We start from the raw sequence: 16962 nt of genomic DNA on the forward strand, positions 1-16962 counted from the left end.
GAAATGTCACAGTGGTGGTACGGCATATGTCCACAGAAATGGAATTGTCCAGCTGAGAAACCCAGCAGCTGCACTTGCAAGAGCAGAAAGTAGATTTAAGGTTTATTATCATGTTTAAGCTCTCTAAAACAAAGCCACGATGGTTGTATTGTTACGTTTATCTATGGTAGGAAGTCCTTATGTCCAGTACCTCCCTTTAAAATAAAAAAGTCACCTTCCACCCACAACCCCTGCTAAAGAATATTTGCCTTAATTTTCAAGACAAATTAAGTCTGGATATGAGCTACATTAAACTATGCTTCTGAAGAAATAAAAGGATAAAGTTACCTGTAGAAGTAACCAATTTCACTCTATACGCTGACAAGCAGTTCACAGAGCAAAACAGTTCCGTTTTTCCCAAGGTATTTGTGCTCTCCACCATCTCAGCTGAAGATCTCAAAGACTTACACAGTGTGCAAGGTGTGATTTTCGCTGACTTCTGTGGAAACACGGAAATTGGTCATTCATTTGAAACTTGGTATTTTGATTAACCTGGAAATTAATCACTAACATATAAAATGTGTATAGAAGTCCCTGCCAGCATCATATATCACAGAATCCCAGAATGTCAGGGGTTGGAAGGGACCTGGAAAGCTCATCCAGTGCAATCCCCCCATGGAGCAGGAACACCCAGCTGAGGTTCCACAGGAAGGTGTCCAGGCGGGTTTGAATGTCTGCAGAGAAGGAGACTCCACAGCCTCCCTGGGCAGCCTGGGCCAGGCTCTGCCACCCTCACCATGAAGAAGTTTCTTCTCAAATTTAAGTGGAACCTCCTGTGTTCCAGTTTGAACCCATTGCCCCTTGTCCTATCACTGGTTGTCACCGAGAAGAGCCTGGCTCCATCCTCGTGACACTCACCAGGGATAGAAGATACATCTTAGACCAAGATAGTAACTGAAATAATAAACTAATTGACTGGATGTTTCATAAAACACCCCAAATCCAATCACAGGTAGTTTTAACGTTCTGTCAAAATATACCTGCTTGTACGCTGTCACACACGCTGAACTGCAGAACTTTTTTGACTGTCCCTCTATCTGAAGCACATGGCATTGCCCAGAGCCGCTGTAGCAGTACCCTCCGCAATTCTCACAGCAGTTCATGGTCAAGTTGTTAGCCGAGCGGAACTTGGAGAAGCAGGCATCGCTGCACAGCTTGTGCACAACGTTCTGGTAGTTCACTTCGTGTCTGATCTGCAAGAAAAAACACATAGCAAGAATAGAAAGAATATGTGTGTTCTTCTCTGAGACAGCTAGTTGTCCTGATCTAAAGGAAATTCCAACGAAAAAGAAGTTTGCAATTACCACTGCATTCTTCTGGCACATGCTGCACTTGGTTGAAATGCTGTTAGTATGAATAGTAACAACAGGTTTCCTTTTCAGTTCGTATGTAGACAGACAAGACTGGCTGCAGAAATCCTTACTGGCGTTTGTATTGTCAAACTGGGCAGTGATTACATCCTTTGGATTTAGAATGTCTCTATGGAAAAAAGAAAAACAGATAACGAATTAACATTGGTTTCATGTCAACTTGCTGTCCTTTCTGCTTCTGCAGACTAAACATTCTCTAAAAGAGGATGGATTCATTCAATTTAAAGGGTGTTGGCTGGTTGTTTTTTATCCTGATCTAAGTACCTGACTTTATTTTTTCTTTTCCTATTAGGAAAATAGGTAAGAAGTACAATTCTCAAGTAGATATTTTGTGAAACATTTTGTACCTGGACTTTAGAGTGGCCTATAGACACATCAGGTTGTATCATTAAATCTTTTCAAAAGCAACTTGGAAAAGACAGCTGTTTTGCAGAGTCTTTACTAAAAAATATTTAGAAAGCAGGATAGGTGGAATAATTTCCTTTAACAACGAAAACAGCAGCTGTAATGTTCCTACTAGAACAAATGCAAGCACTGTCCTACTTTGAGCAGCTTGAGCAGGTTTTCTTGGTAGAAGCTGGTGGGCGGGAGGCTGGAGCGGTGTATCCAGTGAGGCACAGTGTGGAGCAGAAGAGCTGGGTCGAGCCTTTCCGCTGGTATGCGGTTTGCCCCTTCTGCAGGATTTTTTTACAGCCCGAACAGGAAACTCGAACAGCTGTGCTTGGAACTGAAGGAAGCATTTTACTCATGCCAGAGGACGCCACAGCAGGCTGGAAACCTGATGACAGCTGTGGAGCTAAAAAAACCAACCAAACAAAAAAAAACAACACAGAGAAAACATAGAGTAACTGTTATATATGTATTACACATAATTCACTTCTGTGCAGGGGGCAAGGACAAAGCTTATGACTTCATTTGGGTTGTCAGGGTCTAAGGGAGAATTAAATAGCAGATGAATTCACCATAAAGACATGCCCTGAGCTGGTTTTATGTATAGCAGATTGTTTCAACTCCTTTTAAGACTGAGAATGCACTTTCAACATCCCTTTCACATTCCATTTTCCTATGCCTCAAAAATACAATTATTTTATAATTTCTGTTTCTAAAACAAACTTTTTTTCTTCCTACTGGGATCAGACATAGCAAACAAAATGCAGAACAAACTGCAAGACTATTTGCAAAGGTGATATATTTTACAGATTTAAGTAAAGTTAGTCTTGCCTATTCCTTACCAAGAGGACTGCCACTGACTGAAAATACAGCACTGATTTTCAGCTCCCCTTCCTGAGTTTTTGGCTGTTGGCCGTACTCCTAAAACAAAGGGAAAGGAAAAGGAGAACAAATACACACATGTAATCACAGGTGACATGATTTCCATTCTTTCATAATGCTGTATTGAATGTCAAGGAAGAGCGAGTCTCTTAAGCCTGCTCCAAAGCCAGGTTTACAGATGTGCTGTGTGAGCAGCGCACACCCAACCTGCTCAGGGGCTCATGGTAACTACGAGTGGGGTGTCATACGGCCGTGGAAAAGCACGGCCAGTGCTCCAAAACACCTCGGAATTCAGCCAATGCTTAAGAGAAATCTTTGCTTTCCTCTCACACAAACTTTCCACCTACAAGTGCTTTGCAGTCCTTGCCCCTGCTCTGTGAAACAAGCTTAATCTTCACATTCATAGGTGATGATAATGAAATAGAGACCGGGATGGCGAGCAGCATTCTGTACTTAGCCATCACTTAAGCACCTTGGAGGGGCCTACGGTGAAGGTTCACAGCAGTTAAAATTTTAAACTGGGACAACCACGGTTCTGCCCCACCTCTCATCCTGGATCAGGATGTTGTTTGATAGCACTGAGTCAAAAATGAACTCATTTTATTGCAGTCTTTTTCTTTTTTTTGGCCAGCTTAGCTGCATGAAGCTGGGCCCGCTAGAGCCAGCTCGTCACGGTCCCTGCTCAGACTGGCTTCACTGAGAAGGGAATGAGCTCACACCTTCTACAGGACAAGCAAATCCCTCCAGCCAGCCGCGTGTGCAATAGCTGACTACTATAAATCACCAGCGTACTCGCCCGCAGCTATTCATGTTTGACACTGTGCTTCCTGCCCGTGTTCTGCCTAGAAAGCTGAAGCAGAAAGCAGCTTGCAACACTCTACATGTAAATCTTAACAGGCTGAAAAGCATAATCTCTTGGAACTACAGAGATGATAAGATTTAACCTACTTACAGTCATTTGCGAGCAGTGAGGGCATGATGTCGTGTTATGACTGAGCTAAACTCGCAGTTGCTGTCTGGCTGTAAGGTAAAGCCAATTCAAAAGGACTGAGCAAAATTAAGCTCTCTTTTCAGCGGCACAGGACTGCTCCCTCAGCTTATGCCATCTCCTAAATCATCCCCAGAATATATGCTAAAGCTTAACACTTCTCTTACTCCTGGGGGAAAATTACAAGTCTCTGTACCGGGACAATCAAACTATTTCCCAACAGGTTTCCCAGGAGAACAGGCAATGGTATTTGTTCATCGTGTGAACCAGCAGATGGAAACAACGCCTCGAGAAGCTTTTAAGCTGTGTATGAGCCTGCTGTGATTATGGGTTGAAAGCATCAGGTTTGGGTTTTTTTAATATTACAATTTTAAAACTAGTTATTTGCAGAAATACAGTTTTTTAAGCATTTTAACTGCAGTTTTATCCTTAGTGCATATGGAGGTAAATCCTGACATCAACTGTGCTTGATCAAGCATAGTTTCACAGCAGTGTAAGTGCTGGAAGCCAAGAATCTTCAGCTCCAACTATTAGTTACAGTAAGAAATGCTCTTATCTTCCAAATTACGCTAAAAACCAACCAACCAACCCCAACCCAGAGTAATTCCAATCTAAAGCAAAACAAAATGAACCTTCAGCAGTTCCCACACTTGTCCAGTATCAGGCAGAGTTGATAGTTACAGGATTTTACTCCAGGAACTAATACTTTGAACAATACAATATTTGATATTCAAATTCTTCAAGTCTCCACTTTCACTTATTAATACGATCTTTGCTAACTACAGACATCTTGCATTGCATTCCACACAAATCCACCCAGCAGATGGCATCCTGGGAGGACAAAACAGAGAGACTGAACCTACACGTGGTTTGATATTGCATACGCTTCAGGAAAACTAAAATCAAACAATCCCACAGACACTGGACAAATCAGAAAGGCAGTGAAATCTGAATAGCGTCAAATACTTAGTTTACGTCTTTATTTTATCAAGCCACGAGTATTATGGGAAAAGAAGAGAAAATGTTGGGATGACAGCCCCAGAGAGAAGAGTTTTAGCAGAAGTTCACAGAATGATGCCAGAAAAACCAATGCATGCACCAGAACACCAGCACTCTGGAGTCGATGCGAGCGGGATGAATCCCCTTGGGAAGCTTTGCACATCTTTAACTGCACATAAAGTTTGGCGTGTAACCGAAATATCAGCTGTGAGGAGACAGGAATTGCAACACAGATCATCTCCCTGGTGTCACACAGCAAACCAGTGGCAGAGACCAGTTAAAGCTCAGCAACCCCTGCCCCAGCACCGCTCAATCCGTCGGGCAGGCTTTCTCCATTTTGCAATGATTGACCTTTTACCTGTATCATCATAACAATTTCAGTGTCAAATGAGAAGGTGACTTAAACACATGCTTAAATTGACTTCACCAATGTGTACGTATTTCAATATTTTGCTAAGGTAAGACCTCTAAGTGTTAATTTAAAACAAGAACAAACAAGAACCACTGCGCTCGCAATAACCTTTAAGAGGGAAGTAGTGGGAATAGCACTGTTTCAACTACACCGCTCTACCTGTGACAACTCACAAAATAGTCAGTAAAACATGAATGCGTTTTATTTTCTAGTTAGATCGAGCTGAGTGTTTATGTTGCCACAGATTTAATAATGCAAGTTTTACAGCACTAGGCTTTGGCTCTAACTAAAAAGCAAAACATCTTCAGTGACACGGTAACATGACATCAAAAAGTTGGGGGTTTGGGTTTCATGGTAGTATAAGAGGGAAAAGTCCTTCTACTAAACTATGTTCTTCAAGTTAAATTTCGGTCAACAAACCAAAGAAATTGCTGAATTTACATCCAGCTTATGCGGTCAGCTGTCAGACCAAAATGAGAAATGCAACGGGAAACTTACCTCGGAATTATCAGGTTCATCTTTAATTTTGTCTAACAGTCCCTGCTGTGGGGCCAAAGCTTTATCATATTCGTCATCCAAAGGCTCCTCCTTAATTCTAATATTTCGTGCAAAGGAATTCCCCAGCTCTTGTCCAATAGATTCCTTACTAGAAAATAGGTAGCTAGACTCCTGAAACAATAATATGAAAAAGAATTCACCCTCCTGCATCTGCCATGAGGAGTTGGGCTGCTGCCAAGGGGAGTTTCTGGTGCAGACCAGGAGAAATGGGTCCTGCCTCTGGAAGGTGGGAGAAACGCTGGGGGCAGCAGCTGCAGCACCCTCGGCCATCCCACCCCCGCGCCTTTCCACTCCGCTGGACAAAGCAGGAGCCACCCAGCTCACTAAGTTGGTTGTCAGAAGGGACATTCGGTCTCCTGTTGATACAGCTGTTCCCTGTCTCGTCTGGAAAAAAGGCAGCAGGTCAGATGGAGGCATCCAGGTCTCGATTTGGCTCACCGGTCAGTCAGACCGTGCTGAACACGGCCATCAAAAGAATCCTCAATCCAAAGAGAGGGTCAGCAAAATTTTACAAAATTAAAGGCACTGCTTAAGTAGCAAAGATGTCTAAGAGTCAGAAGATCAGTTTTCTTGATACTCAAATTTACACTCAAATACAAAATACGTATTTTGAATTATTCCAGTATATTTCTGCACTTGCAAAAGTGTTTGAAAGATCTATAGCTTACCCTGAAGTTAGTTTCTGGAGTTTGTGGCGCTAACTGCGTCCGTAATGTTTCTTCTACTTGATTATGAACTGAGGAAAACATATACATTAAATAGAAATGAATACAGATTCCAATGCATTTCCTTTAAAACTACCTAGAGTCTGATACTGATCCCCAACCCCATAGTCTGACAGCACCTCAGAAGTATGAAACCATTCCCCTTCTCCTCCCTGCAGAGAAGATGGTAATCCTTAAAGAGAACTGACATTTTTTAAATTATTCTATTGGGTCATTATTTTCCCATTCCAGCAAAATGGTTGGAAGACTTTGAGGCAAATTGTTTATTCAGAATTTTCTCTACCCCAGTGAGTTCTGAACTCTGCCATGTTTCGACAGAAAATATTTTTCAGAGTAACAACTTTCATCCTTTCCTTTGCTTTCCTCGTCTTCTGCCTCTTCCCCCCACTTCTTAGGAAACAGTAGCTTAGGCTTTTTTAGCATGTATCTTTTTAAAAATACAGGATTTGCCTGGATACTGCATGCTGCCTATAAGCAGTTACAACTGCTGTTTCCATTACTGACTACTCTACCTGAGGCTGCCCAGCTTTCAGCCACAATCTTATAACTGCAGGTATTTACAATTTTCTGAAATACGTCTTTGCACAGAAATATTCTTCAATTGATTTCCACCTGAAGGTAAAAGTAAAGAGACATATTTAACTCTTCTTTGTTTTAAAGGCATCCATATTGTTGCTCTACCATCTGCGGAACCTGGAAACACTGATTTTAAGACACTGTTACTAAACATAAAAAGGTTAAATATCAGAATTTTTTCAGAGCCTGGGAAGTCCAAAACAAGCGTGGGGGCAGCAAGACTAGAGGTGACTGTCAGGCTCCCTCAAATGAGAAGTGGACACAGGCACTTGGGTTCTCCCCATGGCAGCTGGACAAAGCTTAACAAACTTAAACCTAAACTTCAGCATCTTTTCTTTTAAGGAGTTCCAAGGTCTGTTAAAAAAAAACCAGTGAGAGAAAACCAAAACGAAGCTTAAATTGTCACCCAACTCGGCTTAGTAAACCACAACAACAAAGGATATGTTGAGGCTTTGAAATAAGCTGTGGAGGATGAGATGCCCCTAATGCTGCCAGGCCCTTTTGCGAATCCTAGGCCTAATACAGAGTTCATGGTGTTTCAGGGTTCTTTATAAAATGCTGCCCTACACACAGCCATACATATTCTCTTCAGTAAGATGATGGGTTTAATAACTAGCCCTCATTGCTAATTTCTGTCTAGTTCCTTCTTCCTCTTTGCTGGGTAGCCAGGTCTACGATGTCAACAGTTACCTGCTTTGTCAAGAAAACTGCTTTTCAATCTAGAATCCATATCTTTAGGGATTTTTTCCAATCGTTTTTCACGTTCTTGAAAATGTCCTTCTCTCTTCTTGTCCTTTGCTGAAAAAGTCTCTTTGCCATTATCCCTTGTTATGCTAAAATCTTTCCGCATTGATTTAAATACAGGGCCCTGCTCAAATGGTGAAGCGAGATCCTTTTGGATGGCATTTTGAATCTGAATTTCTTTTTCACTGTCCAGTTCATGTTCTGTAACTCTCTTGCCCTCTTCCAGATGGTCTTCATCATGCATTGCTGAAGAAAGAGTGTCTTTTGGAGGGAAATTTTGATCATCTTCATTGTCGCTCCCAACAACAGGTATGCCCGCAAGATCCCCAGAGTTCAGAAAATAATCATCATCATCCAGCAGGGAGTTTTCAGACCCTGTTCGATTCTGTATTCTGTAAGAGATGCTGTCGAGGGCAGGTGTTAAGTTGTGGTCAGTGTCCTCAGACATTTCTGCATCCAGAATTTCACCACCTAGGGAGAAAAGAAACACATAAACAGTCAGAAAACTCACCACCTTCATGTGTATCAAAGGACGAGTGTGTGTCCTTTGCTAATCTGTCTGATGCTGCAATTCCTTGAATACTTTAAACATTCTCGGGCCAACATTACTGATAAAACGTTGCTGACATCAGGAACAGTTCTGTCCCACTCACCACACAGCGGAGCAGAAGCTGAACTGAGTAAAACTAACCAAAGAGAGAAAAAAAACATTCACTTCAATTCATCTCATCTGTAACAATTGTGAAGAAGGCAATGCAGGGAGGGAAGGAGAAGCAAGGGCTGGGAGAAGGGCAAGAGAGTCTTTTTCAGCAGCAATGATACTTCTAAGAGATGTTTCATGAAACTATGGCCTTGTATAAATAAATAAAAATACTTACATTTTTCTGTAATATCAAATACCGCATCAGATTTATCTTCAAACTGTAAAAAGGAAAGCACTATATCATTATCTTGGTCAGCTGCAACGTACTTTGCTAAAAAGTATCTGATCAAAACCAAAAAGAAGGATCATGATTCCTCCTCCTTCCTTTCTTGCCCCAAGCAAAGTTCTACAAATTAATACTCCTACATTACTGAGAAGTCACATTTACTCTGACGAGTTCAGAAGCACAAAGAAAAAGCACACAATGAAAATTTAGAATTAGTGTCACTTCCCAGAGAAGGTGGAGGAGAGAGGGGAGGAATGTCAAAATTTTCACTTCTATGTGAGACACTTGTATCGGGCCAAGATCGCAGATTCTGCGCTCTTCAATGATCGAAGAGCTTTCATTTCCTCTGAATGGTACATGTGGAAAAACAGCAGCTTCCACGGACACGGGCTGTGCGGATCCAACCTGATCTCCTTTTATGATCAGGTGACCCACCTGGTGGATGAGGGGAAAGCTGTAGATGTGGTCTATCTGGACTCCAGCAAAGCCTTTGACACTGTCTCCCATAATATACTCCTGCAAAACTTGGTAGCCCATGGCTTGGACAAGTGCACTCTCTGCTGGGTTAAGAACTGGATGGAGGGCCAGGCCCAGAGGGTGCTGGTGAATGGGGCTGCAGACACAACAACCCCCTGCAGCACTCCAGGCTGGGCACAGAGTGGCTGGAGAGCAGTCAGGCAGAAACACAAGCCCTATGGGGAGAGGCTGAGGGAGCCGGGCTTGTTTAGTCTGGAGAAGAGGAGACTTAGAGCTGAGCTCAGCACTCTCTAGAACGACTTGAAGGGCAGTTCTAGCCAGGGGGGATTGGGCTCTTCTCCCAGGCAGTCAGCAATAGGACAAGGGGGCATGGGCTTCAACTCTGCCAGGGGAAATTGAGGCTGGAGATGAGAAAGCAATTCTGTGCAGAGAGAGTGGTCAGCATTGGAATGGCTGCCCAGGGAGGTGCTGGACTCGCCGTGCCTGGAGGTTTTTAAACCGAGATTGGACATGGCACTTAGTGCCATGATCTGGTGAACGGACTGGAGTCGGACCAAGGGTTGGACTTGCTGATCTCTGAGGTCTTTTCCAACCCAGTCCATTCTGTGATTCTGTGAAAGGCTTCGCCTCTAACAGGGAACGTTCCAGGAGCAGTGGAACGTAACGCTGAGCCTCCTACCGGGAACGAGACAACAAATGTCAGCACGAGCACAACCAAAAAGAACCAGATGATGACTCTGAGTGCTGTACAAAACATCTGTTTTCATTAAACATTCTCTGACAGACGTTTAAGTTGACGGCATTCTTGAACGCTGCCTGAAGAAGTCTCTGTGCTCAGCATAATTAAAGTTCCCTTTAGAATATCTCATTAGCATCCTTCCTTTCTGCCCCAAAGATACCAGCCAGTCATTCAGTCATCTCTCCCTTCTCTACACCCCGAGCTCACAGAATCACAAATTCACAGAATGTTAGGGATTGGAAGGGACCTCAAAAGCTCATCCAGTGCAATCCCCCCACCAGAGCAGGAACACCCAGCTGAGGTTCCACAGGAAGGTGTCCAGGCGGGTTTGAATGTCTGCAGAGAAGGAGACTCCACAACCTCCCTGGGCAGCCTGGGCCAGGCTCTGCCACCCTCACTGGGAACTGGACACAATATTCCAGGTGTGGTCTCCCCAGGGCAGAGCAGAGGGGCAGGAGAACCTCTCTGACCTACTGACCACCCCCTTCTAACCCACCCCAGGTACCATTGGCCTTCCTGGCCACAAGGGCCCAGTGCTGGCTCATCGTCACCCTGCTGTCCCCAGGACCCCCAGGTCCCTTTCCCCTATGCTGCTCTCTAATAGGTCATTCCCCAGCTTATACTGGAACCTGGGGTTGTTCCTGCCCAGATTCAAGACTCTACACTTGCCCTTGTTATATTTCATTCAATTTTTCCCTGCCCAACTCTCCAGCCTGTCCAGGTCTCTGATGGCAGCACAGCTTCCAGTGTCAGCCACTCCTCCCAGCTTGGTGTCATCAGCAAACTTGCTGACAGTCACTCTATTCCCCTGTCCAAATCATTGATGAATATATTGAATAATACGGGCCCCAGCACTGACCCCTGAAGCACTGCACTGGATACACGCCTCAACTGGACTCCACACCATTGACTACAACTCTCTGGCTCTGCACTTTCTTTTCTGGTAGATCCTGCTCACGCTTAACTCTTAAGCCATCTTAAGGAAAGTAATGCGATTTGATAGCAAAGGGATCATCTCTAATTTCATTTAACTCATATAGTAGACAAATCCGATATTCCACAGGACTGTGATGGGAACTATGGGTTTAGTAGCAGTCAGCTCCAGGAAAGGATGACAACATACTGTCCCAGGCTTCAGCTGACAGCAAGAAGTTTGTTTCTAATATCACTTGCAGGAAGATCTGTGTCTGTGGTCAAAAGCTTCGACTGGAAATATTTATAAAACTGGAACTTCAGCATCTGATACCACCAGCAGTCTTATCTAAGCCACCATCAGTTTCTGATGGTGAGAATCATCAGAACTCCCACATGGTGTAAATCCAAAGAGAGGAAACTAGGGGAGGTGTTTGTAAGCTTGTGCATGTGGATACATATGTATCTATTTGCACATAAATATGTATCTCCCCAATAAACGAGTCATTCCATAACAGTCTTTAACAATTAATAGATTGGTTTTGCCAATATAAAGAGAGAAGTTGCCTATGGCTACAACCTTGTTTTGTATGCAAAACAGAGAATTTCTTTTAAAAAATAAACAAAACGATGTAAGAACTTTACATACATATGCACATATCTTTCTAGCAAGCCTTTTGAAGTTTGATCCTAGGTTTTACTGCACCCATAAGCAAACTGTGGAAAGGAAGCAGCTGTTAAGAAAACTGCAATTAAAAACAGTCAGTGATGATTCTCATTTTCTTGTCTGCACAGTTTCCTTGTCCCTATATACACAGCATAACCCCCATGTCAGAAGTAATGAAACTGATAAGGAAGACACGATTTAAAAACAAAAAAATAAAAGTAATTTAAAATGGTAACTGCTATTCTTGACCCAGATGAGCTCAGGAAGCATCCCCTGACCTTCCACACCACATCCCCAAAGGGCTGCGGGAGCCTCCAACATGGAACACTGGGAACGCAGCAGTGGATCCGCTCTCCTCCAAACCGTGGCCAGAGCCGTGGGGTCGAACCGGAGCAAAGGGCAATAAAGAGCCGAGTCAGGCTGCAGCAACACCTGCTGCAGGAACGGAGCCGCTGCGGCAGGAAGGGAACCTGGCAGGGTCAGCGCGGCCAAGGAGCTGGGGCTGCGAGCAGGGCCTGCAGAGCCCCCGAGCCCCACGCCGGCCTCCACACCGGCCCCCAGCACCAACAGCCACCCGCGGCACAGACGTGGCCCCTCGTCCCCCACACGTGGCCCGGCACCCTGGGCGCCCCGCGGTTCGCGTTGCGCTCTGTGGGTGGGAACAGGCTCAGAGCCGTGCGTGGGGAGAGCGCGAGCTTGGCAGACATTGCAAAGTGTGTCCTTGAGACTTTAAAAGAGTCTTTTTAATCACTATTCTAGTCTAAGGGTGATCAAATGGATACTATTACGGGTATTTTTAAAGGCAAATCCCAAACAACCACCTATCCCTGTAAACAGACAAAGGCAGGCATATTTCAGTTCCTTGTGGCTCCCTGTCTTTGTGCTCCAGAAACACGCTTTCACCTTTCCACTCACTTACTTATACATCTTTGATTTTTAAGTTTCGTGAAAGAAGATTTAGGCGTGTGCTGCTGCCATTTCATTTGTGCATTCTCAGAATTCTGAGTGATTGACCAGAAATCACGGGCAGCAGCTCAACACAGAAGTGCATCTACCACCCCTTTCCAGCCCCAGGTTTTTACAACATTCCCAAGTTTTCTGACTGTTTACAAGCAATTCCAACCAAAGTCCATGTCAACCTTATGGTTTCCACATCCACCAAACATGTACATACAAGCCACAAATTGTTACCAACCTATGTGGGCTCAAGCAGATGAGTCTGTCAAACACACAGAGTCACAGCATGCCGTACTTTTTCTGAATGATCACTGGTTTTAATCTATACCTACAAAAACCAGAGGGGGATCTGAGTCCTTCTCCCATCTGCCCACAAAACCATAGATTTGAGAAGGAAGCGGTTTCACCTTGCAATGGTTTTTGCAAAGACACCAGTTCGATGTGCGGATCTGACACCTGCAAGACTCGTGGGTTTGGCAAATTAAGAAACATGCAGACACTAAACACATCCAGCGAATTAACCAAGACATCCACAATAAAGGTTTTCTTCTAAAAACAAAGAACTTCACCGCTCAAAACCTCACCCCTGGCTATGCACTGAACTTTCCGATTGCTGGTTAAGACACTACAAACAATTGTTGATTTATGGGATTTTGGTTACACTAAATCTGTGAGCTGAAATTAGGAAAATCCCCGTTTCTTGTAGCATCAGTCAGAAAAACTAAACTGAAGTTACACAACTGTAAAAACCACCAAAATCAGAGAGGGGTCCATACCATAACAATGTCTGTTTCTGCTGTGATACTCAGCAAGCAACTATTCCAACGCAAACAGTTTAGTTCAGTTACATATTTCAGCATCCTACGAGAAAGACAGCATTTCCCAGATTACATAGGTACACTTTTGGCCAAAGCTTTCCAAAGGATGGCTATTCAGATTATGTTCTGCAAAGCACACAATTCCCTTAACTCCATGCAACCCAAAAGCTGAGCAGCTCATTGAGGAAGAGCCATCACCCTGGCTTTGGAGGGAAACCAGTCCATACAATACAACTCGGAAGAAATTAGAGTAACAGTCTGGGATGCAGGATCAGTACTGCAACCTCCCTCTACTCAATGTCTCCCACAAGAGGATAATTAAGCACATTAGCAATTGTTTGTTACTGAGGGAAAAACCCCCAACTCTCTGTAAATTAGTCTTTAAAGAAAGTAAAATATGTCTAAAGCCTAAGTCTGCTTTTCATTAGAATCTGTCCTCAAATAAGAAGCCTCTGCACGCACACTGGGAAAATTTACAACCGTAGCACCTTCTGTTTGTTGATAAACACAGTGGGGATTATCAGCCCTCCTTCACCAACCGGTTCACACGTGAACAGGTCCACACTGGTGAATCATCCCATCCACCATGAGGTACTGCAAGTCTTCTCGCTTCTCCTAAGAGTTTGGCGCCAACAACACCAACTGGTGGTGAAAACGGGACAGCCTGTATGTATATTCGGTTCCCTCTATCTCAGTATTTCTGCCCTTAAAGAGAGAAAAGCAGATATGTGATCTACATTATTCTTCAAAGGACCTTCCTAACTCAGGCTTCTTTTTTGGCCTGTTCCGCTTCTCTTCCACATTCCTGTAGAGTTCTATGATTTCCTCCTCTCCTGTTTTTACAGAAACTCTCTTTCAGTTGCTACAATTCCAGTCCCATTTGTAGTTGTTGCCCTGGCTGGCTTCTTTTTCTTTTCCTATGAAGAAGTGGTTCTTAAAATAGGCAGCTTAGTTGGATGTTCCACCTTCTTTGCAGATATTATTACAAGTATCCAAGGCTCTTCAGAATGAAATGCCTGAACACCTGGAAAAACAGGCAGAAAACCCACGAGTACTGTGCGATCAGAGCCGCTGCGATTGCTTCACAGGGCGCTCGAGATCTGCCCCGTCACACGAACAAACAGACTGTCTGCAAAAACACCGGCAAGGACACCAAAACCATCACAGCGAGACAGTTAAAAACACCAACCCACGTCTGCTGTGTTATTCTGCCTGAAAATAAGTGATGGAGGTGAAGCTTGCTTTCCATACGCATCCTCCCTCCAAGGACATTTTCTTTAGACATGTTTAACCAACCAATTTGGTAAAGTTTTGAGATAGCAGAAATTTTGCCAAAAACTACCAAAAAAGTGTAATTTTTTCATATCCCACTATAACAACTCAAGGCTCAGATTTTTGATACTAAAGTTATCCAAGCTCTTAAAGGACTTCAAATATTTTTCTGAATCTGGACCAGCTATCAAAAGGGAAAAGGACTACGTGTAAAATTTAAGTTTTGGGGTTGTTACCAAAAAGGTGAATTCAAAGATTATGACATTAGAGGATCCTTTGAGAGCTGCACAAGCCTTTGCAGAGAAGTTTTCAGCGTCTTTGTACCATTCAAGAGTAGTTCAGTACCAAAACTTTCTAAATGAAATTATGTCCTTCAGTTTTTAATTAAAGCCAGCTCATTCTTCACAGGTTCCATCTGTCACTGAAGCAGCCAGGAAGGATCCACTTCTCCCCATGTTCCTCATGAACTTCTTGATGCATGAACTTTCTTGCACCATCCCTAGATTTTACTAAAAAATGCTCTGCTTCTGCAGAAACAAAGACTGTTGTCAATGCCAAGAGCACAGGACACGTTCCATAATGTTCAGGGACACGTGGAGCAACAATTGATGGAGACTTTTGGACTTAAAACTTGGTGGATAATTAGCCAACCAATAGAGGTGGCACTAACTTGACGATGCTTTTTTGCTATTCCTTAGCAGATAATTGGCAAGCTCGAGAAGAAAAAAGGCAATCTTCTCTTTTTCAGCTGGTAAGACCATGTAACTCAACAGAAAAATTGAGCCTATCAAGGCAACGAGCACAAAGAGCCCTCTAGACATTGGGATAGACGTAGCACAACCTTGATTGTCCTTGTGGTGTAAAAGGATTCCCTTATGTCTGCTAACATTTCACTTTCTGGGAATGAAGTTTAATTTAAGATTTCTTAGTTTATTGGCCTCCATGCAGCCACTTCCCTCTAAACTTCTCACAGACAGCCAAAATCACGATTTCCCCAAAAACTTCTACACTTATGGGATATCTGTGAGCAATTCCGCAAAACTCTTTGAGTTTGCTTGGAAATAAGTGCAAGTGTCTGAAAGATTTGGGTCTAAGACAATTTAGTGATGATGCCCATTTCCATAGCTGCAGAATAGCCAAACGGTGCCTGTGCCATGCCTCCAATTAGACCCTGAAGGCGAACTGTTCTGTTTAACAACAATTAGCTCCACCGCAATCACAAGTTTCATGTTCCCTGAAACAAGTTGAGCAAATTAAACTTCTCTTACGCACAGGAATGGAAAACGTGAGCTAGTGTTCTTGTCCTTCTCAAGGCTGGAGAATGGGAAAACTTCTTCATCTTTGGGAAAAGGGAACTGGACAGCTCAGTGTCTTGTCATGGACTGTGGACTCTTTCACCCAACTACAAATGCGACTTCACCTCACTTCCAACAGAAAGGTTTCAATCAACTTGCATGCAGGGAGGAGGGCTTGACTTGTTGAAAGATTATTTTGAGCACCACTTATAAAGTTTTTCTCCCTCAGTCGCTTCAAGGGCTACGAGGTGTGGGCACAAAGAACCCTCCATTTGTTTAAAAGATGAAGTATTTCTTCAAGCAGAGGAGTTTGTCCAGCGTGCTTAGACCAAGCCATGACAACGAAGAACCACGTCTCAGGATTAGCATGGCCGATGGTGCTCACACAATGGCTGCAGCCTGAGCACCTAAGAACTGGCTGAAACTGCCATCTTGGCAACTCACTATGGCTTGACATGGACAATTGAAATACATTTAAAAAGAGCAACAGTAACACTGTATTTTAAACAAGGAGACAGATGGTGATGATGGATCCTAGTTAGCTGTAAGTTTATTATTTAAGTGATGCCAAATGATGTCTGGACATGCTCCTTAAGGAGAACTAAGAGAAAACTAAAGACACCTTGGGCAGCAGCAGGGACAGCGCTGCTCAGGGCCTGCAGCCAGCAGGGCCACCGGGCCGGAGGGGCCCCGTACGCCGGGTCCGGCCGCTGTGCTATGCCTGGGGAGGCTGCGGAGCCCCCGGCCCGGCGGGCCCGGCCGTCAGGGCCCTGGACAGCGGCGGCACCGGCGGGGCCTCGCACGCTGGATTCCGGCGATGCGCGGCCGCCCCGGCCCCTCCCGCGCTGCTCCCGCCCCCTGACCCCTCCCCTCTGACCTCCCCTCGTGCCCCCCACTCACCCTGCCGCGGGGGCCGGGCCCCTCCTCCTTGGCCTCCGCCATGTTGCGCCCCCCCCTCAGCTGTCCCAGCCCGGGGCGAGGGGCCGGGGGTCACTCCCTCTCAGCCTTCCCTTCCCTTCGGGGGGCGCCGGGGGGAGGCTCCGCGGGGTGCCGGGGCCGGCCCCGCGCCGTGCGGCGACAGGAGGGGGCAGGCGCGGGGGCCCGGCGGTTCCCTCAGGGCGGCGGGGGGGTCGGACTCGCCAGGCCGCGAGCCCTCTTAAAGCTGCAACGACAAGCCCAGCGCGGGGCTCCAGCGCGCATGCGCCGCGCGCCT

At 44.7% G+C, this 16962-nt stretch overlaps 1 protein-coding gene across 4 annotated transcripts in view; it reads right to left on the reverse strand.

The window, feature by feature from the left end:
- The window catches only part of LOC136112487 (zinc finger MYM-type protein 4), a 35059-nt gene extending 18124 nt beyond the window's left edge, over positions 1-16935 (reverse strand). For 2 of the 4 annotated variants that reach the window (XM_065857200.2, XM_071799064.1), the window contains exons 1-10: positions 16650-16934; positions 8562-8604; positions 7630-8154; positions 6307-6374; positions 5579-5749; positions 2642-2720; positions 1953-2205; positions 1344-1518; positions 1020-1232; positions 328-478 (exon numbers count right to left, since the gene is read on the reverse strand). In XM_065857200.2, the coding sequence (XP_065713272.1) occupies positions 328-478; positions 1020-1232; positions 1344-1518; positions 1953-2205; positions 2642-2720; positions 5579-5749; positions 6307-6374; positions 7630-8154; positions 8562-8604; positions 16650-16691 (1720 nt within the window). In that variant the 5' untranslated portion in view covers positions 16692-16934. Of the gene's footprint in view, positions 1-327; positions 479-1019; positions 1233-1343; positions 1519-1952; positions 2206-2641; positions 2721-5578; positions 5750-6306; positions 6375-7629; positions 8155-8561; positions 8605-16649 lie in introns of all 4 variants that reach the window. The other 2 variants (XM_071799065.1, XM_071799066.1) reach the window with 2 other exon arrangements.
- Between the last annotated feature and the right edge of the window lie 27 nt (positions 16936-16962).

This window comes from Patagioenas fasciata, chromosome 25 (genome assembly GCF_037038585.1).
Source record: "Patagioenas fasciata isolate bPatFas1 chromosome 25, bPatFas1.hap1, whole genome shotgun sequence".
NCBI lineage: Eukaryota > Metazoa > Chordata > Aves > Columbiformes > Columbidae > Patagioenas > Patagioenas fasciata.